General features: G+C 40.7%; 1 protein-coding gene across 1 annotated transcript; it reads right to left on the minus strand.

The window, feature by feature from the left end:
- Window positions 1-491: 491 nt before the first annotated feature.
- EIF4E3 (eukaryotic translation initiation factor 4E family member 3) lies at window positions 492-24,871 on the minus strand. The gene is made up of 7 exons (XM_042450318.1): window positions 24,680-24,871; window positions 7,885-7,957; window positions 6,449-6,543; window positions 5,727-5,787; window positions 3,930-3,996; window positions 2,323-2,478; window positions 492-2,224 (listed from the first exon to the last, which is right to left on the minus strand). The coding sequence occupies exons 1-7, from the start codon at window positions 24,853-24,855 to the stop codon at window positions 2,178-2,180; spliced, it is 675 nt and encodes a 224-aa protein (XP_042306252.1). The 5' UTR covers window positions 24,856-24,871; the 3' UTR covers window positions 492-2,177.
- Window positions 24,872-27,827: the final 2,956 nt, after the last annotated feature.

Raw genomic sequence — 27,827 nt, forward strand, 5'->3', positions numbered from 1 at the left:
TGGGACAGTCTCCATTTGCTGCCCTAATAAAAGCCATGAAAGTAAGGTCCTACCTGTGCTGGCCTGGCTGCAGCTACATCAACAATGCAGAAGGACAACAGTGTAAGGGCTAACAGACAGAAAGCTCTATTAGACTTCTGTGGAAGTTAAGCAAACTAAAGTTCAAGAATAACAGTGATACGTTCAAACCTATCCTGTAAATGTGTTGGCTGAATTGCTTCTCCCATGTTCCAATGTCTCTTGCTATCCACTATTTATCCAATCGTATTTAAGAGTTCCTTCTGCAATTTTATTGATAGCTCTTTCAGACCCCTTTCTGTAAACCATTGAAGACATGCTGCACTCATAAAATTCTTGAAAGTACTCTACCTATATGGTAAATGTTCAGTGCTGTACAAACAGATGTGAAGGAATTAAGACTTCAGAGAATAATCTGGCTTCTTGAGAAGAATGAACTCAATAATATAATGCACTTACTGAAGGGATGCACATCAGTTTATAAAACTTTTTAATAATTCTCATTAAATGCACAAGTTTAATTCATAAATACAGATGAACTAGTACAAAAATTAAAAAGGGAAAGTTGATTTATTTAGAAACGCATTGAATTCCAATGGCCACTTTTTGTGAAATTAAAATGGGTTGGTGTCAGTGCAGTCAGAACAATTTTTAAAATACTAATACTAATCCAGCAATTCAGCCTAGATGGATGCACTACCCCTCTAACTCATCGGCATCCTCTTGTGAGGAACTAAATCAATCTTTGGTACTGTAATAAAAATATACCAAAATCTCCAATAATTCAGTACGGAGAGGAAAAGATGCAAACCAAATGCTGAAAATGTTCACATTCATGCTTCAAAAGTGTAACTGACTTCTCTCTACATTGAAAAAGGTATTTAAGGCGCCATGATAGCTTGCAACTACACAGTTGTACTGTATTTTACAATGAAGTTACAATGTATTTGATATTGGTTTCAATGGGATATGATTAGTGAGGCGGTGGGTAGGAAAGGTCTGTTTTAACAAGTGTCCTAAAAGTATATCTATGAAGTTTCCTGTTATAAGGGAGAGCATAGGGGAGTTTTAAAGTTCCTTTTTTAAGCTTTTATACAATATCACTTTTTAAAAAAATCAAAATTAGCCACTTTCAGAATAAAGAGTCCATGGTTTCCTATTGAAAGATCATTCATTTTGCCTAATCAGACTTTTCAGACAGCCAGAAAAGAACCAACACTGATTAATAACTAACTGCTCCATATATGATAGGAAACTTTTGCACTACAACTAGCACAACTGTGGCCAGAACTCAGAAAAGTTACTTTTTAGACTACAATTCCATAGTTCTTTTCCTGACCTCTGTAGCAACTTAAGCACTGCTGTAACAGAAATCAGAGTGGATATATAATCGCAAACAGCCATTTTGTTTGAGCACAGCCTAGTTTACTGAATGTCTGATGGTACCACCCTCCAAGGCCACCATAAAGTGTATCCTAGTTCAATGCATGTTAAAGGATTTGTCTTCAGAATTAGTTAAAAAGAAGTATATTCAGAGTTCACAGTCTCTGTTCAGGGATCACTGCAATTTAACTTACAGTACAAGCATTATCAGTGCATAAGCAGTGCATGACTGGAAGCAAGCCAATCAGCACCAGCGCTATCCACGCTCCATTCATTCCCATGGAGGCTAAGTAGGATTTCTGTTAACTGATTTCTTCCACTGTATTTTACAACAGTGCAAATTTGTATGAGTAGATCTTTGCTTGATAGGAATGTTCCAAAGCAAATAATACAAGACAGAAACAAAACCATGATCCACAAAGCAATTCTTTCCCTAGGTGCGGACAGTCTTGAAAAAGGGAGCATATAGCATGCCTGTGCACATCTGCATTTAAAACTAGGTACAGCAAAAATACTTAAACACAAAGTCTTCTACTTTAAAAGAAAAAGAATACTTTAAAAAGGAGAGCCTTTTCTGTGTTGAGAAGTCAAAAGAAACCTCATGATCAATAACTCAGATGCAATTCTCCTTGCTTTTGGATACCAGTGGCTCAGGTGGGACAGAAAAATCTGAAATGAACCGGCAGTTGCCATGTTTCTACAAGTGTTTTGTCCATCTTTCCATTATGATGATCTCGGGAAAAAGGGGAAAAATACAATTTATGAGTTCAGTACTGTTAATGCCTTCCACGTCCTCCTTCAAAGGCATGATGTTCTTTGTGAGCTGAAAGACAAGATATCACATAAGTATGAAATATATTTTGTTGATGAGGTCTTATGGACATTGCACTTTACTTATATGGCATGCAAGGCAACACTTACGTTTATAAAAAACTGCTTTAAAAGATGTTTGTGGCAGAAGTTCATAGATTTTTTCTAAAACTGTAGCTTCACTTGCTAGTGATGCATTGACATTCCAGACTTGAACAACATCTTCCCGATCACGAACGCTGACACTAACCCCGATTACTTCGTCACCTGTGAAGAGGGAGCGTTATCATCATTATTAAAAGCTATTTTCAACTTACTAGAATGTATGCTCCAAAACACACTATAGAAATAATCCAGTTTGAGACTGCTTTACTTGCCTTGGGTCAATGCTAGGGAATTCAGGGAACTGTAGTTTTATGAGACATTTAACCTTCTCTGTCAGAGAGCTCTGGTGCCACAATAAACTACAATTCCCAGGATTCTCTAGCACTGAGCTAGGCAGTTAAAGGAATCTCCAACTGGATTATTTCTGCAGTGTGTTTTGGACCTATGAGAAGCTCTTAATCACCACTCTCCAATCAAAACACAAACACACCAAACAAGTGAAGAAAACTTGGTCTATGTGGCATGTTGAAAATGAATGTGTATATCCTTTTTTAAATCCAGTTATTACAAAATCTAACTCACTCATTCTACTATAAAGTACTTAGACACTGCAAGATACATATTAATTTAACCAGTAAACCTAATTATTAGAGAACTCAGAGATTATTGTTTAAAGTAAAAGTTGGGGCTGTAGGCTTGTTTGGGACAAATTTGAAGTATGGATGTCTGAGAAAAGGTACTGAATACTCTATAGCTGCAGGGCATTACAAAGGATGGAAGGAGGAGTAATGGGCATTCAGACAAATTTTACTACCAGCACCTCACTATGATGCATTCCTCCCTACAGTTTGCAGCCAAGTACTAAGCATTCACTTTTTCCAAACTCAGAGTGCTCTCATATTCTTTATCTGTCGTGATGTAGCCAAGGAGACATGTGCCCTTTCAAATCCACAGCAACAGGACCTGTTGAGCCTTTCCCCTGCATGACCAATAGTGCTGGTAGTCAAAGGGGTAGCATCCAACTTCCTGAAGGTCACTTTTTTCTTTCTTCCTTTGCACAGGTGTGTTCTAGTCATGCTTCCATATTGTGTCTATAAAATTTGGACAGAGTACTGTCAACAGACTTTATCAATATTAGCACACTGAACGGAAGTACTTCAATTTTTTTCTACAAAGACAGCACCCTCCCTTCCAGCTTACAGAGGTGCCTTGAACAAAGCTTAAGAAAATAAATTCCTTTCCCCAGCATCTGAACCAGCCAAAGAGATGATCAGCTTTGGGTCCTCTCAAACTACACAGATATAGCACTATGTCTCCACTTTAACTGTCATGGCAACATACTATGGAATCCTGGGATTTGTAGTTTAGTGAGGCACTCAAGCTCTCTGGCTGAGAATTCTAAATGCCCCTCCCTAAACTTCATAGGATGCAGCTATGGCAGTTATAGTGGAATCATGATGCTATAATTGAACAGCGTGAAAGAGCCCATTGACTGGAATGTGCCAGATCAGTCAGCAATAACATAACTCCTATCTTTATGTCACATTTATTTTATATTTCAACTTAAGCAAGAAATACTTTAAAACTAAAAGAATAAATAAACAAATCCTTACCTCCTGCACAGCGATCTGTAAACTGTTCCCCAATGGTAGCTAGCAACAGTTCTTTCCAAACTGCAGACTACAAAAGAAAAAAATAAGAAACTGTGTGTGTGTGTTTTTTTTTAAAAAAAGATGGTACTTGCAGTTTGAACTTCAGTATGCTTTGTGCAAAAGCTACTCTAACTGAGCATTTTATTCTCAATTTACTGCAAAAAGGCTAAGTAACTGATTGTATGTTTTTAACCTGAATTTCTGAGGTTTATTCAAACATGAAGTAGCTGGGGAATGTTCTTTGAATTTTTTTTATCTCTTTCCTCTAAACTTCCCCTTCTTAACAACAGCTTATGAGATCCATTCTAACTGTTTACCTTTAGGAATCATTCCATTTCAGAAGAGAACAAGACATTGTCCTAGAGACAAATAGATTTGTTGTGGTACATGTGAGTCCGGTATGCCTCTATGCCATCTACTAGCAAAACACAAATCGTTTTAGGCAGCCTTGTAAATAAGCTCACAAAAAGTACCAGCCTGGAAAAATATTTACCTGCTGAGAGAGCTCCGTTTCTATGGCTGGACACCAAGGAAAGGGGACAGTTATTCCTATGCTTAGTTTCCAGGAAACACTCCATCCCTCTTCTGCTAATCTGCTCACTGCATGAATACATGGCATCACATGCACTTGCCTTTTTGTGATTCTTGGTTGCTAATGGATACCAGGCTAGCACTTAAATACATCTGCTCTTTCAACCTATTATTTCTGAACCAATCTGTCAGTGTGTCCTTGCGGTCTGGGCATGCTGGCTGCCTGTTAAATTTGGAACTCCCTTTTCCTGAAGGTGAAAAGGCTTAGCCCAGCCATCTGAGTTTTTGGAAGTGGGTAAAGGTTTCATTGCTAGTAACTAGGGTTTTAAAATGTGAGGACTTTTATCCACCCAAGCCCTTCGGATGGAGCAAGCAGCACAGAAGAAATCAGTGCCCCATTTATGAATGTGGGTTTAGTCCTGTGTAGGAGTAAAAGGCATGTAGTATAATCATCAATATAATAATAAAAGCAAAATTTGAAATACAATAATCATTTAAGGGAGGAAGGGAGATAGCAGAAGCTGTTAAACAGGAAGCGGCAACTGGGATGGGAAAGTGATGCTTAAAAAGTACACAAAGGTATTCAAAGCAAGACAAGTCCAGGGTGGTGGTGGTGATTAATCTGTCAGCAGAACAGAGACTGATGACAGAACAATACTGACCCTCCTGCATGCATCTCCCCAAACTCTGTCCTGCGGAACAGAAGGAATATCTCAGAGCAGATTTTGGGTATACACAAGTGTGTGTGTGTGTGTGCATGCAATGGGAAAAAAGAGATGGGAGGTCCTGTCCCATGAGCAGACCTCCACTCATGTAAAGTTAAATGTCCTGAACAGCTCTAACTGCTGCCACACTGCAAAATTAATGCAGTCTGCCACCACTAACAGCCATGGCTAAATCCTTTGGAATCCTGGGTTTTGTAGTTGTGGCACCAGAGCTCTCTGACAGAAAAGGCAAACTATCTCCCAAAAGTACAAATCCTAGAATTCCATACACTGAGCCATAACAGTTAAAGCAGAGCATTAATTCTACAATGTAGATGCAGCCTGCCTCCCCCCCCCCCCCCCACACACAAACTCATTGTTTCTCACAGACACTGCCCCACAGCTCACAGAACTAGAACTCTGAAGTGAGTTATCCTAACACAATATTAAATAGCACCCGCTCCACAAAACACAGTATCATTATTGAATTAGGCCTGGTGACATGATGTCAAGCACAACATACCGTACTATCTTTGGGGACCTTCATTTTCCAGACACCACCTCTGGCGTTGCTTTCTTCTTCCCTGATTTGAGAAGAAAACAGCTGTACAGACTGGCATATTTATCAGATTGTAGGGCTAGTGTTCTCCTATGGAAGTATCATGCAAAGAAACAATTTGATGCTGAACATATAGCACAGCAGACTAAAATTGTTTAAAGATCTGGAGACTGAAAAAAAAAATTAAAGCAATGTGCTAGATCTTGTGTTCTGAATTGTGTGGCAACAACAGGAACAAAATTTTCAGAAGTCAGAAGAGGACCACACAGAATTTCTGGTGGCCAAAAGATTCAGAGTTCTTCAGCCCCTTCTAAGATTCACAAAATAGTTCCAATGAAATAAGAAAAGGTTTGCCCTTTTCATATACTTTATAGAAGTTGCAGAATTCCAGTTACACTGGTGCAGAATTTCTGTAGCACTGACTATTCATAGGTATTTCAGCATAAGGCAAGTGTGGCACTTTGGACAGCTTTCATTTCTCAGTCCTGTACAGGAAGGAATTTAGCAGGAATGTAGAATGCTGGCTGGGGAATTCTGATACTTTTAGTCCAAAAATTAATTTTTCCAAGGCTCAGAAATTACCACATGAAAAAGTGATCCACTTCTCTTTTGTTTCTATTACTTGTTTCTTCTGGCATAAGAATTCATCTGTGTTCAAAGAATGGTAATAACGTGAATATACATACCATAGAGGTCGTCTTTCTCCACGCATTAAATGGTAACTACATCTCAGAGGCAGGTTTGTCACAGGAGGAATATTATTATAAACGCTCCAAAATATCTAGAAAAAAAATGATTATACTGGTATAAGTTCACTGTTGTTATGGTGACCATAATGTTGCTATGGTGGCCTAGCACAGGGTTTTTCTGAGGCTGAGAGTGTGTAACTTGCCCAAGATCAGCCAGTGAGTTTCTATGGCCAAGTGGGGGTTTGAACCCTGGTCTCCAGAGTCATAGGCCAATGCTCAAAATAAATGCCACGCTGGTTAAATTATTATTAAGCAATTCATGTTGTTGTTATGTGCCTTCAGGTTGTTTTCATCTTCTGGTGACCCTAAAGTGACCCTATCATGGGATTTTCTTGACAAGTTTCTTCAGAGGGAGTTTGCCATTGAGATCCTCTGAGGCTGAGAGAGTATTACTTGCCCAAGGCCACCCAGTGGATTTCTGTAGCCCAGCCATGATTCAAACCCTGATCTCCAGTCACAGTCCAATGCTCAAACCTCTACACCATGCTGACTCTTATTCATTAAGTAATTCATACTTAACAGTAAACATAACAGTACATAACTGGTTCATTTCTGGGTACAATTCAAAGAGCTGGTCATGATCTACAGTTATATATCCTCATTTGAGCCTGCCCAAGTTTTAAGATCCTTGGAGGGGGGACTTTTCCTTGATCACACCATCATCACAGCCATGTTTGGTAAGCACATGACAGATAACCTTCTTGGTGGATGCTATCAGACTGCAGAATTCCCTTTTATAGGAAGCTGAGTGACCCCATCTCTGCTCCCTTTCTCCCCAGCAGGCAAAGACTTTTCTGTTTATCTACACTGTGAAGTGTTAACTGTTGCAGGTCTTTTAATTGGGCTGTGTTGTATTTTTTACTATCATTATTTCGTTTTAATGGACTTCAAAAAATTGTTTTAAATGAATGCTTTTAATGGCATAATTTAATTTAAAAAAACCTTTTGTGTTATCCATTGTGTTAACTGTACAGTCAGCCCTCCGTATCCACTGATATTTATCCACAGATTCAACCATCCACGGCTTGAAAATGTTTCTAAAATATATAAATTCCAAAGTCTTATGCCTCAATCCATTTATGAACCAAAGTGGCTTTCTTCCACTACTGCAGAAATGAAGCTTTTGATAAAGTTAAGTAAGTAACTTGCAATAGATAGTTAAAAATATAGTTGCAAAACCTGTATAGTGACTGCAGGTATCACTTTTTATAAGGCAATTCGTTACATTTAAAGATGACAAAACATCACACCATTCAACTCCATTAATAATGTTTCACTTGAAGACATTAAGCAGAAAGTCTGAAAATATGAACTGCTTTCCAATTTCATATTGCAAGAAATAATTCTCATGTGCTAACACCTTTGTTTTTTACCTGTACAGTTTGTACTGTGTAGATCTTCTTTAAATTTGATGCACATTCAGCAGCTGTGGTACCAGGAAGGGACCTTAAAAGTAAAAGAAAGCAGATGAAGTATAATACACCTGAGAATAAAAATGACTAGAAATAGAAAGTCTTTCCTGTACTTAAAACAAATAAGACAAATGGTACTATTGACATTGTGAACATTATTTTATGAAAATAACAAAACCAATAGCTGTGTACAATTGCACCCAAAATATTGGGTGCTCATGTGCAGGGAAGCCCTTGTCTTAAATCCACCTGCTAATCCCAAGTAAAGTAGATCCATTTAGTCAATGGGATTTACCTAAGTGTTGACTTACCTTCAACAAGTGATTGAATGAGTCTTTTCTGCAAATGGAATTAGCCTAAGGGTTAGCCTATCATGGAATTCCCAGCATTCCTGTCTCCTAGCTTCACTGGATAGGGATGCTGGAAACTGCAGTCCAACAATATCTGGAAAGCCATGTTTCCCATTGTTATTTCCCTAAGAATGTTCATTAACAATTTATAAAAAGTGTTCAGTTTTAACCTACATTTTACCACAAGGATTTCTTACAAGCATGTCTTGCATTTTCATACTGATTAAATGAACATTGTGTTCATCAAGCTAAAAAAGTTTTTAAAGTTTCATTTTATTAATTTTATAGCTATACCACTAGATGGCAACCTCCTATAAACCTTGCATGCCTCCCTTCAATGACAGAAATCCAAGCACAGAAGCCCACACTTGTTAACTAATAACTAGTTTAGTAAACTGTCACACTTTCGTTATTTCATGCATTTGTGCAAATACTGAAAATGAAAAACTGTCACAGATTTCCAACATACATTTTTAGAGAAATGGTATAATAGAGCACAGATGCTTACTCACAGGTACAGATCGTCTCTTTAAACTATTTTTAAGGCTATTTCCACATTACTCATTTGCACCACATCTTGTAGGCAGAATGGGCATAAAACCTCCCCAAAACACTGATGTTCACGGAAACATAAGTGCCCACTATCCACCAGTAACCTATTTTGATGGGATTGCAGCTAACAGCAAGATGGACAGATTCATCAAGCAAGAAGAATGGGGGAGTAGAGTAGTAGTGAAGGGACTGGTAGCCACTTGAAGCTCAAAGGACAAATAATATTTTACGGTTTCTAGCCTGATCTTTAGTGAAGTCATTCAAAGTGCTGAATCTGACACCTAAATTAGCTTCAGCACCTTGGAAGAGATTCAAGCACCTCACTGACATCAGAGTTGGCAGCCACCACTGAATTAAGAGCTAAGAGTTTAGAGGCATAGCCGTGTCAGTCTGGGATATGAGTATGCAACTGGAATATGAGTATGCAATGGTAGCACCTTCAAGACTAACTGTGGAAAAGAAGTTGTAGGATAAGCTTTCACACACTTAGTGTATGAAAGCTTATGATACAATTTCTTTCACACAGAGGTATTGCAAGATCTCTTTGCAAAAGATAAAAATGCTAGGTTCAACTTCTGCTGAGCTACTTTAAAGGCACCAGACCCTGTCTGATCTTGGAAACTAAGCAGGGTCACCTCTGGTTAGTACATCGATAAGAGACCACCAACAAATACCAGGTGCTGTCGGCTATGTTTCAGAGATAGGAACTGGTAAAACTTTTGAGTATTCCTTGACTAAGAAAACACTACAAAATATATGGGGTTAGACCGAAGCCTAGACCAAAAGCTGTAAGTCGACAGACGACTTGAAGCACATGCACAATTGCACACACAGAGAGAATTATTGCAGAGCTACAGACTGCCTTTATTGCTCAGCCTATTAACTGGGAGCACTGTTGTCACACTGTCAAACCTGTTCTAAGAATGGGCAAGCCATTTTTTGAGCACAATGTACTCCTGAAGTTCAAAAGATGAACAATGATAAGTACATAATATCAGCTACCCTTTCTTCCTTCAAAAGATATACAGATCATCAAATCCAAGGTGGTGAAGAGATTATATTATCTTTCTTAGCCAGAAGAGAAATGTACATTTAGAGCAATGTCCTGGCAACCAGTTGCATAATAACCATTGCAACACAGATAGCGAGTTAATTCTTAAATATTCTGAGCAAGTACAAGGATTCTGCACACTCCTTCCTGTTTGCTGTACTCAGGGTTATCATTACATTGGCTATATTTAAAAATATTAAAAGGCAAAAAACCCATCCCCAATTCAAACCTATAAAAAGGATGGGTGAGGTTGGAATAATCTTTCCTTTGGTAAAGAGGTAATGAGTAATGCCAAATTTGTTGGAAGCCTAGACTGAAACCCAACTCACTGCTGTGTGCCCATCTCGCTGGATCTGGGACCTTTTTCTCCCGAGTTCAAAGTTCTGGTGCTGTTAGCTGGCAAAATATTCAGCACATGTGCAACTGGTAGAAAACTATCAGATTATTTTTATTAAGAGTGTGCGTAGAACAACTTATTATTTTTTTTAGTATTAGTATATCTCTTCTGTAGATGAACTAACATTCCATTTTACAACAGGCTGAGAAAATTGATTCTGCAGACTGGAAAAAGATGCACTGGATCATTTTATAACCAATCTGAGCTAACGCTCATACACAAGCAAAATGTAAATCACTAACATTCTTTAAGTACCCAAGAATAATGTACTTGTTATTACAACCATCACCTTCTTTGATAAGCTGGTTTTTGGCCTTGTTTCTAAAAAGAAATATGATTCCTGAATTGGCATCACAGGAGTCATTACAGTACTTACAGGCTGCTTCAGATGATTTGCTTCTTAGAAAAATCACTGCTGGGGTACTTCAAACTAAGGGATGCTGAAGCCTTCTGCACCACATCAGAACTTTTCTTTCTGCACTAATTGTCTCACAGAGAAAGAGTGAGAAATTGACTGACATCTTTAAGAGGAGTTAGCTGCAAAAATAATCGCAGCTTACTGGAGAAAATATAGGAAGGCATCGAGAATATTGATAACACCTTTTCATCTTCCCTGAAGGTTATATTATTCTAAAGAACAGAGAAAATGGATTTTTACTGAAACAAGTATTTCATGAGAATGAAGCATATCTGGACTTAATATGTTTGCTGCCTTGAAATTTCATGATAAAAGGGTATGATCAAAGTATTTTAATAGATAGGTCGCCAAAGGCATACGCTTGAACTCAAGAAGAGACTTACCAGCTGAGACTGATGATCCTTCCACACAAGTATTCTGATTCCAAGTAGCTCCAGTTTCAGATGCTTAAATCCATTTTTAGACCCAATTAGAGCAGAACCACAGAAATCAATAGAATTTAAATAAGTTCTTGCTTATCAAATTTCCATTGCTTTGATGGAAGAAATTTTGAAAATTAAACTTCAGTTGGATTCTGAATTATTTCTACAAAGATATCTAGATGATTTCTTGGAGAAAAATCAAGCCAGAATACCACAATATATGAGAACAGCAGCTAGATTGATGCACAAAAATGGAAGGCGTCAACAATCCCTTCATCTGAAGACTAGTTGTTAAAATTACAGTGGACCCTTGTTATACGCTGGGGTTTGGTTCCAAGATCCCCCGTGTTTAACAAAATCCGTGTATGCTCAAGTCCCATTAAATATAATGACATAGCAAAATGGTGTCCCTTATTTTAAAAAATGGGAAATCAAGGTAAATTTATACTTTTTTGGAACATTTTCAAACCGTGTATGCTTGAATCCGTGTATAAAAAATCCGTGTATAAGAAGGGCCGACTGTATATGACTTAGTGGATATGGACAAGTTGACTATGCAGATACATGAGAAGCCATCAGAGAATTTTTAAAAAGAATGGAAGATGTTGACTGAATATATGAAAAATAAGAGAGGTTCTATTTTGACTTTAGTTTTTTGAGAGTGAGATATTAAGTAGAGGCTTTGGTTTTTATAGAATGTTTTAGACCTTTGTAAGGCCTCAGGGAAAGGCCTTTATTTATATTTCTAGTTGTTGCTTTAACTTTTGAATAAATTTAAGCGTTACCATATACTGTATACCTGTCTATAAGTCTAAAAATTTATGCCCAAAAATTGACACCCCCCCCCCATCCCAGGTCAACTTATTTACAGGTCACTAGTTTGGCAAGAAAGAGCCAAGCAGAAAGAGTCCTGGATGACTGATTACTATTGCTGTTTGTTTAAGAGTCCCTCTCCCGCCTGCGTCTGGCTGAAATGAAAGCTGAAACAATGAACAAAAGCCTCAGCAAGAGTCTCTTTTGCCATACGCACACATACACAAACTGAAGGAGCCTCCAAGTTTTACCCTTGACTTATCCATAGGTCATGGCAAAATCCATAATTTTGGCCCCAAAACCTGACCTCGACTTATACATGAGGTCGACTTATAGTACAGTAGACAAGTAATGTTAAACAGCCATTGCTAGGTAGGCTGGAAGCTTTTCCCCCTTGGTTATTGTGCATGTTTTAAAAAACATTTGTTTGATGTTAGTTATTGCTGTTTTGTCCCCTCTGTTTTTTAGATGCAGAAAATTGTATATATTGGTTGTTTGGTTGTTTTAGTAAACATATTTTTGAAAAAGAACAAAAATTTCTATTGCTTCAAGACATCTAATACTACTGAATAGTTTTAGTCCATGGATAGTAAGACCTTTCGGACTCTCCCATACCAACCACAGAAGTTTTCACTGCAGGAATATTTGGATGGGCCAGTAATGGCTGCGTATGCTCTCTGGGAAAATCGCTCAGTTTTTGGGAAGACTCCAAGAGAAAGAACATAGACAGTAACAGGATCTCATGAGCCATAGCATGTTCTACAGACATCAGATGTAGAGCAAAGTGTTTACAAAAGAGAAGAGTATACTGATCAGTTCACTAACAGTAATGGTTGAGACATGCTCATATTAGCTGCAGCATTACAAGAAACAGATCAGAATTAGACTTTTCAGGATTATGTGGCAGAGAGAAGGCAGGTGGGTGGAACAGGCCATCACATGGCCTTTTCCTGCCAGGAAACAGAACTACCCATTTCACAAATTGACGGTAGCATCATTTTTGAGCATTTGTACATCTGTGTGCTGTGGTGCTCATACACATTTGTCTTCTTTATTTTTTTGCAAGCCAAGAGGTGGCAACAGGGACAATGATCCAAAGGACTGCCACCCTGCATCCTAAAGGGGAGTGCAACCATAGCCAGCACAGACTGTAAGCCCAATACTGGATCAACCAGCCCCCAACTAAAATAGCAGAAATAGATGGATTTTAAAAATGCAGTGAAGTGTGTGTCTGGGAATGAGGCATGTGTTTACAATGAACAAGGCTCTACAAAGAGAACAAAAGTTGTGAGCAGAGACGTAAGATCCTTAAGACCATGGAACAACTACGCTAGAAGTATCACATCATCATCCTCAACTTCTAATGTGTTTATCATAGAAATATATGAAGGATAATCTATTAATAAAAAACATGTCTGTCTTTTGGGAAGAGGGCGAAGCAGCCCTAAGTTATGAGTCCTTGAAGCATGATTCTGTGTTTGCTGGGCACACAGTAGATAAAACAGAGCACTAGTGCATCAGATGGCCAAGTATGTTTCATCACTTTTTGCTGTTGATGGTTTTTTTGCATGCACCTGGGCATATGGTAGAGATTTATCATTAACTTTAGAGAGCTGGAATATAGACTAGAATTCGGCTCAGATGGACTTTCTTACCTAAATATTTAATTATTTTAAAATTTTATTTTGCAAACTGTAACATACTTGTGATGGGTTTGAGTGTGGGAAGGAGGGTTCAGGACAGCTAGAAAAGCAGAGCAGTATTTTAAAGCTAATCTAATATCACTATGGTGACAATAACACCAGAGTAAAAACAGTCTGGGGGCCTCCAAGAGGCAAAAAGAGACTCCAAAAATTTCAAGGAGTCTGCTAAGCTGATGAACATTTAAGTTCTTTCATTGCAACTTCAGTGTCCTTGAGAAATGTACATTTGGATAAGTTTTGCTACATGTTTCCACAATCGCCTCTCATAAGACAGCAAATGTAGTTACACTGAAGACTGAACCTTTGGATTTCCAGCAAGTTAACCCTGATGAGTAGTTTGCTCTATGCAGCTTTCATTGGTCTCCCTGTTTTGAAATTAATAAGACAAAGGCCAGACACTGAATCCTGTAAATTATAAAGAAGCCAATTGTGGTCAACTTGCATTTTTAGAGGAAAAAGAAATAACTATAGTGACATGATTACAGTTTCCATACATGGGCTGATGCATTTCAAAACACAAAGGGTGATGTGAACCAAAACAAACCTCTTTAATTTCAAAGGAGGGGGAAAGCACTGAGTTGCAGTATAACTCTCTAAGAAATGTAAGGCAGAGTCAGCATTGTACTGTATAGTAGTCTGAGTGTTGTACTAGCATTCCAGGGGACCAAAATTCAACCCCACACTCAGGACTATGGGAGATGACCTTTAAATTTCTGCTCATCGATGAAAACCCACTGGGTGACCTTGGGCAAGCCACACTCTCTCAGCCTTAGAGGAAGGCAATGGCAAACCTCCTCTCAATAAAACTTGCCAAGAAAATTCTATGATAAAATTGTCAAAAGGTACATAATTGTAACAAAACATAAAACACATGCAACATCCTAATTTAGAGGAGGGGAAATTTGGTCTTTCAGATATTCTGAACTATAATTTCTTACCATTGGCCTTGGTGGGTAGGGCTGGTCACAACCGATTACATATGAGGATGTAAATGTGATCCCTTCTTGTCCACATGTCCTTCCCAAAATAAGATGTACTGAAACCACCAATGTATGTTGGGCCATGTAATTGTCTACAAAGATTTTCTATGACTTCTATGTCTGTGTTATGAAATGTCAGTGTACATTACATTTTATGGGAATTTTAATGTGATGTTCTATAGAATACCCCAGATATGAAGGAACTAGGTAAAATCCACAACTATAAAGATATATCATTGAATACCAAAATCAGAATAATCCCTACCACTGTATTTCCAATTTCTGTGCATGTTTCTGAAAGCAGGACAGTGAAGAAAACTGACAGGGAAAAAATATCATCTCATTTGATATGTGGTATTGAAGGAGAGTTCTACAGATATTCCAGACAATCAAAAAGACAAAGAAATGGATCCTAGAGCAAATCAAGCCTGAATTCTCACTAGATGCTAAAATGACTAAGCTGAGACTTTGAACACAATGTGTGATGACATGACTTACTGAAAAAGACAATAATGGTAAAGTGGGAGGCAGGTTTTTGTTTGGTTTTTTTAAAAATGAGGAAGACCACATTTGGAGTGACTCAAAAAGGGAAGCTGTGGCTCTGAGCTTGAAAAGACCTGAGTACTGTACAACTGTCATGACTGGGGCTATTTGAAGGTTTCTTCTTCATTCGGTTCTCATAAGTCAAAGCCAACCTCATGGCAAGTAACAACAAGTAGTGGTCCATGGTCCATGTGAATAGGTAGGTGGGGGCCTTGTCCTGCCATGGTGGGACAAGAGACTCCCCTTTACCTTTTTTTTAAAAGATAGGTAAGTGATGGATCAAGGAAAGCACTGAGGGATAGAGAAAGAGGGAGGGGAAAGGGCAAAACAACAGGACAAATAATTATGAAAAGGCCACATTGTTACTTGTAGCTTCAACTATGCCTATACCAGATAAGCTGAAAAATGTACTTTTTGATGACAATTCCCAGAATCCCCCACCCTTTGAATTCTGCCCTTTGAAATCAGGGAGTTGCAATTCTAAAAATTAACCTTTCCAGCCTCTGCAAAAAGAAATAAATAAAAATTATTTGGCATGTATAAATCTTTGAAAGCACTAAGAATGATAAAAGCTTGGGCTAAATGATCCAGTGAGATCCTTCCAAGTCATGATTCCATAAACCTAATCTGTTCTAATCATGAATTGAACAATTAGATGCATACCAGATCAAAATGATGTGCCACTAATTTCAAAAGGATTTATTGTCTGGTAATTTGGTATGAGGCAAGATTGCAACAAAGGTGTAAGGAATGAAATCCCTTTCTATTCATGTGGTGGGGTGGGTTGCCATGGCTCCCCTCTACTGCAACCTTTATTTATGCCCCACTTTTTCTCCAAAATTGGGAATCAAGGAGGTTTACGAATTAAAATGAGTACAATATAGTTAAAAATGTATAAAAGGCAGCATTAAAATAAAACCAAAACTATAAGAATATTAAAGAGTATTTAAAACATGGAGGGATAGCAAAGGGAGAGGGCATTTCTAGCCTACCTAGGGAAGAAATTCCAGAGCCTTGACCAGCCACTGAGTAAGCTCTATCCTAAATCCACACCAATTGTACGTGTAAAGGTGGTGGGTCTAACCTGCAGCCCCTGGGATCAAACTGTGCCCCAGAAAGCCCAATATGGTTTACATTCAGGCTGTTTTATACTGTATCTCCCTGTATGAGCCTGCCCAGGCCCTGAGATTTTCCTGAGTGGTTTGTCTTTTAGACCCATATTGTATTCATTTTAATTCGTAAGCCTCCTTGAATCCCAATTTTGGAGAAAAAGTGCAGGGGAGGAAGAGGTTGCAGGAGATATCTCTGATGTGGGGCATTCTGTTTGCATCGACAAGCAATTTGAGGATTAAGTGAAGGTGGTTGAGGCATGATGGATTTTATCTTGGAATAGGCGTAGGGCTGCATCCTAGACCATAAAGCTTAAATGTCAGCTTTAGGTTGCATATTTGCTGATGCCCTTTATTTCATAGGTCCAAAACACACTGCAGAAATAATAACAGAATCTTAGAATAATAGAGTTGGAAGAGACCACAAGGGTCATCCAGTCCAACCCCCTGCCATGCAGGAAATCCAAATCAAAGCATCCCTGACAGATGACCATCCAGCCTCTGTTTAAAGACTCCAAGGAGGGAGATTCCACTACATTCCAAGGGAGTGGGTTCCACTGTCAGACAGCCCTTATGGTCAGGAAGTTCCTCCTAATGTTGAGGTAGAATCCCTTTTGCTGTAGCTTGCATCCATTGTTCTGGGTCCCAGTCTCTGGAGCAACAGAAAACAAGCTTGCTCCCTCCTCAATATGACATCCCTTCAAATATTTAAACAGGGCTATCATATCATCTCTTAACCTTCTCTACTCCAGGCTAAACATCCCCAGCTCCCTAAGACGTTCCTCATAGGGCATGGCTTCCAGACCCTTCACCATTTTAGTCGGTCTCCTTTGGACATGCTCCAATTTCTCCACATCCTTTTTAAATTGTGGTGCCCAGAACTGGACACAATATTCCAGGTGGGGCCTGACCAAAGCAGAATACAGTGGGACTATTACTTCCCTTGATCTTGACACTATATTTTTATTGATGCAGCCTAAAATTGCTTTGGCCTTGTTAGCTGCTGCATCGCACTGTTCCTACTAATGTTCAACTTGTGGTCTACTTGGACTCCCAGATCCCTTTCACATGTAGTCTCATTCAGCCAAGTGTCCCCCATCCTATATCTGTGCATTTTATTTTTCTGCCCTAAGTGCAGTACCTTACATTTCTCTGTGTTGAATTTCATTTTGTTAGCTTTGGCCCAAGGACATCTAGGGTAGGGTTGCCATAAGTCTGGACCTCCAAACCAGGACAAATGTAGGGCAAATGTAGGACAAAATTTTCAAGTGTAGGGCACATTTTTTAAAAATGGAGGACAAACGGAAAAAATTGAGGTTTTTTTTAAAAATGTTAATATAAATACATGTTTCTTAGGCATGATCAAAATGGAGGACATTTGGGCATTAGTCCTAGACAGATGACAGAAATGTACTTTCCCTTTCTGGCCACCCCCCTCCCCCCATTCCAAATAGCACGTTTGGGCATTGAACATGGCTTTACTTAACATGGCAATCTCTTACATATTTCAGAGGCTTATTCCATAACCAAACTCTTTGGGTTTCACACTGAATATGTCAAGGTGATTTAACAAGAAGTGGGTTTGCCCTCGGATTCAACTGTACTTCTCAGAAGTGTGTACTTGGTCAAGGGACTTTGGTTTTTCTTCACTGCACATGAGTTTGTAAAAATCAGAGCAACTTACATTGGTCGTGCTTCAGAAGCTGGCTCATATCATCATCATCACTATCCTCTTCCTCCTCCTCCTCTTCTTCCTCCTTGTCCTCCCTCCCTCCGTCCTTCCTCCCCATTCCTCCTTCCTTCCTCCCTCCTCCTCCTCCCTTCCTTCTGCCCTCCTTCCTCCCCTTTCCTCCTTCCTCTTGCTTTCCTCCCTCCTTCCTTCCTTCCTCCCTCCTCCTCCTCCCTCCTCTCTTCCTCCTCCTCTGCCTCCCGGCCCCGGCCCAGGCGGAGGAGGCGGTGGGTGGCTGCCTGCCAGTGCCTGCTGCCTTGGTGCGCGTGCATGTGCGCACGCGCACACAGGGAGCACAAAGCCAGGCAGGCACCTCTGCCTCCTCCTCCGCTTGGCGCGGCCTGCAACGGAGGAGGAGGAAGAGGAGGAGGTGCGCCTCCTGCGTGCGCCCGTGCCACCCTCCCCCGCCTCTCCCGGTGCACCGCCTCCTCCTTCGCCTCCTCCTTCGCTTCCTCCACATGGCCGCATGGCCTGGAACGGAGGAGGAGGAGGTGGGTGGCGCGGCCGCGCGGGGAGGCAGGGGAAGGTGGGTTGGCGCCGCGTGGGCCCCGAACCGGGGGCTGGGGGCCAAACCGGACCGGGACCGGGAGGGGTCCCCAAAAGCGGGTTTGTCACGGGGGCCGCCGGATTATGGCATCCCTAATCTAGGGCTGCACCACATTGCAGATTTAATTCAGTTTGACACTACTTTACTGTCATGGCTCAATGCTATGAAATTCTGGAATTTGTAATTCTGTAAGATATTTAGCCTTCTCTATCAGAGCACTCTGGTGTCACAACAAACTACAAACCCCAGGATTGCATGGATGGAGTTATGACAGTTAAAATATTGTCAAACTGCATTTATTCTGCCATAGGGCAGCAGTCTAGGTCAGGAATGAAGAATGCCACTACCCATAACTTCTCTGAACATCTTTTCTAAATAGTTCTTCCCACATCTACCATTTTCTAAGACTCAAAGTGACTTTGACTAGGCAAAGAGATGGGTATAACTGGCGAAATTAAGAAGCTGGTATTAAGAAACACCTCATTTTCTGCCTATTTTGCTGTTAAAATAAAACTTGTTTCCCTTTTCAGAGACATCGCGTTTTAGTCCAAAATATCAATATGGAAAGTAAGGAAGTAAAAAGTTGATTTACCTCTTCAGAGGAAGAAGACCAAGAGGTTGTCTGCATGGGTTAAACACTGTCCGCATCCCAAGAAATAGGAATAGCATTTACATTTCTATACTGCTTTTCAGTGAACCCAGGACTCTCTAGGTTTACAATCTATAAGTCAATTGCCCCCCAAAAGCTGGGTACTCATTTTACCAACCTACAAAAGGATGGATGGATCAGTCAATCTGGAGCCCCTGGGATCGAACTCACAACCTTGTGGCTGCAGTACTGGCATTTAAGCACTGTGTCACCAGGGCTCCTGTTTCCATGATGCACTGTAACTTCTGGTGGAATACTATGGGCTTTCCCCATTAACCTGACTTTGCCCTGGAGTTAGGGAAAACCCTGGTGCTTCCCTGAAACCTCAGATGAGCATGGGGTTTCTGGTGTGCAAAGAGCTGGATTGGGCACAAAGTGGGCTAACCAAGCCGTTCACACACTTGGTACCGTACCATCCTGCTTCCCCAAGCTGAGCATCACAGGGAAAGCAGATGGACTGTGCCCAGAGCCATTATCGCTGACAGGCCACCCAGCACAAATACAGTGGACCATTGCTTCTCCTATGAATGGGCTCACCAGTGTGACCAACAAGAAGAGATCAAAGGGTTAGGAGGACCGAGGATGGGCCAGCCATGCTGCTGAGTGTTGGCCTGATTGGCCTATGCAAATAATATTGTGCTGTTGTACCGAGTGCATGAGGCTCTCAATGAGGCCAATAATGCATAATGCTCCAGACTATCAGCTAGTGCAGAGAGGATGTTTGGCTGCATCTGCCCTGCAGAAATAATCTGGTCTGACACCTTTAACTGCTATAGAATTCTGGATATTTTTTGTTGTGGCACCAGAGCTCTGCTTCCCAGAATTCTATAGCACCGACCCATGGCAGTTATAGGTCCAAAACACACTGCAGAAATAATCCAGTTTGAGAACACTTTAACTGCCCTGGCTCAGTGCTAGGGAATCCTAGGAATTGGAATTTATTGTTGCACCAGACCTCTCTGACAGAAAAGGCTAAATGTCTCACAAAACTACAGCTCCCAGAATTCCCTAGCACCAAGCCAGGGCAGTTAAATCAGTCTCAAACCAGATTATTTCTGCAGTGTGGAGGCAGCCCTTGTCTACAAAAGCCTATGCTGCAACTCCCCCCCACACACACAAACACACACATTGAGTCTCAAAGGTGCTTGCTACAAGACCATTTTGCATACTCATTTCCCTTTTACATAACTGGGGCACTTCTATGTTCAAACTGCTAACGTCACATCAGGTCTGGTTCTCAGTATTTAATTTTATCAAACCCCTCAGTAGTTTTGGATTTCTTTGTAAAATGCAACTGGTTATAAGAAGATTTCAGGCCTCAGTTATTTGTCTGAGGAAGCTGTTTATACCTCAAGGACAGATTCTCCAGTTACAAAACCTGATCTTTACAGGACAACCAGCCAAGCACCTATTACAAAGTCTGACTAGACAGGGTGCAAGCCAAACAACAAGTGTTGGGAAATCACAAAGTTCAGAAGAGGGTTAAAAAATTGCGTGCAGTTTGAGACAGTACAAACAAACATGTATTTTAATCCTGCTTTGGAGTGATAAGGGGAGTGGATTTGGAGTGTGACAGACTTTGGGAGTAGGCCCATATGACTTTTGAATCTGTCAGAAAATTTATACCTATGGATATTTCTTTTCTTTTCTACAAATTATTTTGATTTTTTTTAGCAAAACACGGAGGGAAATCAAGATTACGATGATGATGATGATGATGATGATGATGATGATGATGATGATGATGATTAAAATAAAGAAATCACTAGAGGCAGCCATGAATTTCCAAGCTGCCCTATTTTTAGGTTGTGAATTAAAAAGGAAGACAGGAAGAGATCAGGTTGCAAAATACGAAGGTAAAGAACATATCAGAAGTAGAGCTTGTTGAAGGCTACACAAAGTTATGAGGTAAAAATAGCCTTGTAATTTTTAAATAAGACATGGGACAGAGCAGAAATGCATTTCTCTAAAAAGGGGAGCCAGCTATAAGCATGTATACAAATTATGACCTTTTCTCTGTAATCATCATATGTTGAGTTTTTGACTGCCATATGGCTTTCAAACCATGCTGAGCAGCTGCAACTCCCATAATCCCTCACCATTTGTTATGCTGGCTAGGTCTGTTGGAAGTGCAGTCCAAAAACATCTGGAGGGCATCTGGATTGCCAACCCCTGCTTTGAAGAAAGCGCAGCAATCTTATTTCCCTGAGAAGCGTGAATTGTAAAGGCAACATTGACAGAATGAGAATCTACAAACTGATAGTTATGTGACACTGGGGGTAATTAATCTCTGAGAATTAATTGTCTTAATTCTTAATTAAGGTAGTATTTTTCTTCCTTGCTTTAATTCAGAACACACCATACATTGGGAACTTTCAAGAGACTTCCCATTTCATCCATAGGCACACAATGAAAACTCATGCTGTGTGGGGTGACAAAAAGATATTTAAAGTCACTGTTTAGCACTGTGTTTCAACCAACAACAACTATTTTTCTAAACCATGAATATGGTAAACATGCCTCTTCATAGGCAATCAGGATGGCATGAAAGAGCATCTGTCACAAAGTCAAAGCCGCAAATGCGGAGGGAAGATTGTAGTCTTAAAAACCTTTGGAAGATCAGTATGGGGTTTATTACACGAGGGGAAGCTGCAAGTTTAAACAGGGTTTATCCCGTGAAAATTGCACAATTACTACTGAAGCGCAATTAAGATTTTCACACACAGTGGTCATTATCCCAAGAATAACCAGGGAATAAACAGCAACAAATCATTCATAGGATTTTCCTGTGGATAATTTATTGCTGTTTATTCCCTGGTTATTGCCAGGTTAATGGCGCTTTAATCGCTTCTGATCGCAACGTTGTGTGAAAACCTTTATCACAAATGCATGCAATTGCGTAATTTTCACAGGACATTCCTGGGATAATGGTACTTTAACCATGACATTGTGTGAAAATCTTAATTGCAAATGTGCCATTTTCACGAGATAAACCCTGTTTACACTTCCAATTGATCCCGTGTGATAAACTCCTAAGAAAAGAAAACCCTCCTTTCCTGCTGAGTGACAAAAAAGCTCAGAAAAGGTACTGAGAGGAACAGTAAGGTCTTTACTGGTAAAAGTAGTGAGAGAACCTATTTAAAAAGCTACAGCTCCGGGGTTCTTCTTTTGTCTTTCCCACAAGAGACAAGCCTTTTCTTGGTCCCCATTAAACATGTTGCCACATACACACACCACAAGTTCCTGCGCATCTGCAGGGCAAGGCAGAGGAGCTGCACTTGCTGAATTTCTGCCAGCAGACACAAGCAGAACAGCCATAGGGAAGGGAACATACCACAAAAGGGAAAGGTGCTCTGCACATGCTCAAGTGCACTCATTAGTTGATAGCACAGGCTCTCATGATCCCTGGAACTAAACAGAGACTTCTGAATTAAATCCAATTGCCCCAAATGGCCAAGAGGAGAAAATATGCAGAAGAAAACATATATGCGTGCATGTAAACACATGGCTAAGATAGCGACACCTCTGGTTTCTGGTGGTTTAAGGTACACAAACTTTGCTTCACGCACAAAGTTAATATTGTGTATGAAATCACCTACAGGCAGTGCACACAAGGTGTATATGAAACATTAATGTTTAGACTTGGGTCCCATCTCCAAAATACCTCATTACCTATGAAAGAACTAGAAAAGATCCTAAAGTGTAAAGGTGTACAACTGAGTACTAAAGTTAGAATTGTACAAGCCATCGTTTTCCCCATCATTAGAATGTGAGAGCTGGACTGTGAAGAAAGCAGATTAAGAGGAAAATCAATTCATTTGAGCAGAATGCATAGGCAGCCAAAAAGACAAACAAATAGGTCACTGAACAGATCAAGTCTAAACTCTCCCCGGAAGCCAAGATGACCAAATTACAGTATTAGAAAAGACAGTAATACTAGGGAAGGAAAAAGGAGTAGAAAGAGAGGAAGACGGCAGACCAGGTGGTTAGACTCCAGCAAGGAGGCCGTGGGCCTGGGTCTGCAGTGGAGGGCAGGGGGTCTTGGAGATGTCCAGATCAAGTTGAAGGGGGTTAACAACACCAACATATGGAAACACATCCAAAATCTGAAACACTGGGAAATCCAAAACACTTCTGGTTCCAAGCTTTTGGAATAAGGGAGATTCAACCTGTATACAGTACAGTATATAGATACATGTTCTTGTCATGTGCCTTCAAGTCGTTTACGACTTATGGTCATCCTATCATGGGGCTTTCTTGGCAATATATGTTCAGAGAGGGTGGGTTGCCTTTGAGGCTGAGAGAATGTGACTTGCCCAGAGTCTCCCAAGCGGTTTCCAGAGCTGCAGTTCAACTCTCAAACCACTACACCATGCTGGCTCTCTAAATACAACACACACACGCACACTTATGTGAGAGCCAGCCAGAGTGGTGCAGTGGCATGAGTGCTGGACTATGACTCTGGAGACCAGGCTCTGAATCCCTGCTTGAGGCATGGAAATGCACTGGGTGACTGTGGGAGAGTCACACTCTCTCAGCCTCCAAGGAGGGTCATGGCAATCCCCCTCTGGACAGATCTTGCCAAGAAAACCCCACGACAGGTTTGCCTTAGAGTTGCCATTAGTCAAGAAATGACTTGGAGGCTCACAACAACAACAACAACAAATACACACAGATATACACACATATTCATACACATACATTTATATACATGTGCATACACACACACACATATGTATATACATATACTTGTATATATTCATATACTTATACATGCATATTCACACACACACATATATATACATATATACGCATGTCCATATATACACACACATACACATATGCATACACATACATACATCTACATATATGCATATACATAAACACGCATATACTGTATACACATATACATACATGTACATATATGTATACACATACACATATATACATAAACATAGATGCCTGTACATATATGCATACACACATATACACATACATGCACATATATGCATATATATATATACACACACACATAAATGCCTGTACATAAATAATAATGATAATAATAATAATAATACTATATTTATATCCTGCCTCTCTGTCAATGACACACATAGAGACATATACCTACCTACATACATGCACATACATATATGTATATACATACATGTACCCACAGCCACACATCCATGTGCCTGGGTGTGTGTGTGTGTGTGTGTGTGTGTTTCTCCTGCCTGTTCCCCTCTCTTTGTGTGTGTTGTGTGTGAATGGCAGAGGGAGAGGGCAATGGGGGCGAGGGAGCCAAGAGGAGAGCAGGGCAGGCAATGGGGGTCTCTCTCGTGTGTGTTGTGTGGGGACCAGGGAGCCCTTCTTGTTGTTGTTGTCAGTGGGGGGGGGACCGCCTTGCCCTTGAGGGATCCGGGGGCAAAGCGAGGCCCTGCTTCCCCTTGGCTTCCCTGGGGAGGAGGGGGGAAGAAGGCCGCCCTGACTCACTTGTCGAGCCAGAAGGTCCAGGGCGAGTGGAGCGGGATCCCGGCGCCCTCGGCCTCCAAACCTCCGCAGACCTCGGCCTCCACCTCGGCCGCCTCCTCCTCCTGCTCCTCCTCCGGGGCCGGGTGCGGGGTCCTCTCCGGGGGTCCCGGCTGCCTCTCCGGGGGGCTCAGCGCCATGGCCCTCCTTCCTTCCTTCCTTCCTTCCTCCTGCCCGGCTGCCTGCCTCTTTCTTTCGGCGCCGCCCAAATCCCGCCTTCCTCCGCCCCTGAGGGAGGGAGCCTGGGTCCTAGCAGGCCCAGCTTGGCCCTGGCTGGCTGTGCTAGAGCTAGGCCCCTCGCTCAGGGCAGGGGGCCGTTCTGTCAATGTAGGCCCATGCTCTCTCCTGGCTGGAGGACACAAAGGGAAATGGAGGACGCCTGGAAAAGGAGGAAGACCTCCATAGGAAGACCTATGCACACACACACACATATATATACACACATACACATCTGTACGTATATGATTGCATACACACATACATGCACATACATATACATACATACATACATACATACAACACCTGTACATAAATGATTGCATATACTATACACAGATACACACATACATGTACATATATACATATACATACATAAACATATACATACACACAAACATGTATATGCAATCACATATGTACAGGTGTGTATGTGTATGTATATACATACATGTGTATATATATATATATATATATATATATATATATATGCATATACATACACACATTTACACACATATATACATATACATCTACATACACACACACACATATATATATATCCACAGGGAGAGAAAGGCAACCCAGCTCCATCAGGGCTTGCCTGAAAGAAGAGCCCTTCCCTCCATCCACCATCAGCCACAGGGAGAGAAAGGCAACCCAGCTCCATCAGGGCTTGCCTGAAAGAAGTAAGCCCTCCCCTCCATCCACCATCCAGAGGGAGAGAAGGACAGGCCAGCTCTATCAGAGTAAAAAGAAGGGTCCTCTCTCCAGTCCATCTGCCATGGTCCAGGCCTCAGAGGGAGAGAAGATCTGCTGGACTTTCCCCCTTCCCCTCTGCCATTCCCTTCTCCTTTTGTGTCTTGTCTCTTTTGATTGTAAGCCTGAGGGCAGGGAAATGTCTAATTAACAATTTGTAAGCCGCTCTGATAGCCTTTTGGCTGAAGAGCGGGGTATAAATAAATAAATATTATTATATTATTGTTTTATTATTATTATTATCATATACATATATACATACATACCTGTACATATATGCATATACATATATGTACACACACCCACACACACACATATGGAAGGCATTTTGGAATTCCAACATATAGTGACCCTATTATGAGGTTTTCTTCGTAAGATTTGTTTGGAACAGGTTTGCCATTGTCTTTCCTTGAGGCTGAGAGAGTGTGACTTGACCATGGTCACCCAGTGAGTCCAACACTCAAACCACTTGGCCATGAAACCCACTGGGTGACCTTGGGCAAGTCACATCTTCTCAGCCTCAGGGAAGGCAACAGTAAACCTCCTCTGAACGAATCTTGTGAAGGAAACCCATGACAGGGTTGCCATGTGTCGGAAATTATTTGAAGGCATACAGTGGCAAATGATTAAAAACAAAAAGTGAGCACTAAATGCTTTAAATGCACTTCAATCTCTTTTAGTCTTTAATGCCAAAATCAGCCTCAGTGTGACAAGCTCCATAGCCCTGTTTGCCTGCAATATCAGTGTGCAACCTTAGGGATTTTGTAGCACCTTTGTGAGAGAAAGAAGTTGTAGCATAAGCTTTTTTAGACCATCAGAGAAAGTAGACCAAGTCTACAAAAGCTGATGCTACAACATTTGTCACAAGGTGCTACAAAATCCCTTTGCATAGATTCTTTGGGGTTAGAGTCCAATTCTGTGCGTGTTTATTCATAAACATGTCTCAGTAGTTTTAGTTAGGATATTTATGGGCAAAGCTTTTGTTGTGTCATTATATACATTGCCTCAGTCACAAAATTTTAGGAAGATAGCCTAGTTTATCATTAGCAAGCCTCCGGTGTTTTTCCCCTGCCGCTGGAGGAAAACATGGGTTTTGCTTATGTAAATGTATTCACTCTGTCAGAGATTATAATAAAGGCACGCAGGGGGTTCTTCCTCTCTGTACATTCAGCACTCTGTGTGAAGATGTCATCATAGTTTTATTTGAATCAGAGTAGGCAGTAGTCCGTGTGTGTACATTAACTGCCTATGGAAACTGTGAAGCTGATAATGGGTTGGCAATGTGGCAGCACTGAGACCAAGTGCAAATGGGTACTTCCTCAGTAGTTTGGGAGACAACATTCGAAAAGATGTACGGCTGTTGACCCGCTCAGAGGTGAAAGTCTGAAATAGCATAACACATATGATAGGAACATGGAAGGTGAGATGCATAAATCAGGGGAAGCTTGACATTGTAAAACATTGAAGCCAAGATGACTGAACTGAGCCTGTCATACTTTGGACATATAATGAGAAGACATGATTCACAAAAAACGACAATAATGCTTGGTAAAGTAGATGGCAGTAGGAAAAGAGGAAGACTGCATTCCAGATGAGCAGACTTAGGACGTTATCAGACAAGGGAAATTGGAAGTATAATCCAATGGCAATCCGAATGCAATCATGGAGTTTAATGTTATTGCGTGATAGACTATCACACGCAATTTCAGGCAATGGGAAGTCAGTCTGAGCGCAATCTTGGGTTTTCACGTTATTGTGCGAGAGGTGATCACATGCAATTTCGGGTAATGGCAAGCTATTTTCGGGCAATGGGAAGTCATTTTGAACGCAATTTGAATTCACGTAAATTCACGTAAATGCATTCTGGCCCCACTTTCTTTTCATTCGAAATTAAGAGAAATTCCTCCCGTGTGATAAACTCCTTAAAGAAGCTGCACAAATAAAATGTCTGTGCTTTTAAAAAAAATACTCTGAAAGACTTCTCCATTTTCTCCTCACCAACTCAAACTGTCTTCCTTTTTGGTACCCCCCCTTCCAATGTCAAGTGCTGTTTTGCCAGCTTCATTTACTGCTGTTCTAGTGCAAATCCAGTGGGTTTACACCCATATAAACCCACTGGGTGACGTCGGGCAAGTCA

The sequence above is a fragment of the Sceloporus undulatus genome, chromosome 2, assembly GCF_019175285.1.
Source record: "Sceloporus undulatus isolate JIND9_A2432 ecotype Alabama chromosome 2, SceUnd_v1.1, whole genome shotgun sequence".
In the NCBI taxonomy this organism is placed as follows: Eukaryota; Metazoa; Chordata; class Lepidosauria; order Squamata; family Phrynosomatidae; genus Sceloporus; species Sceloporus undulatus.

Excerpts from the sequence above, each read along its gene's own strand:
- EIF4E3 (XM_042450318.1), bottom strand. The coding sequence starts at position 24,855 with ATGGCGCTGAGCCCCCCGGAGAGGCAGCCGGGACCCCCGGAGAGGACC. Across the intron at positions 7,958-24,679 it reads TGGACCTTCTGGCTCGACAA|GTCCCTTCCTGGTACCACAG; the intron begins GTGAGTCAGGGC and ends TTTACTTTTAAG. Across the intron at positions 6,544-7,884 it reads ACACAGTACAAACTGTACAG|ATATTTTGGAGCGTTTATAA; the intron begins GTAAAAAACAAA and ends TTTTTTTTCTAG.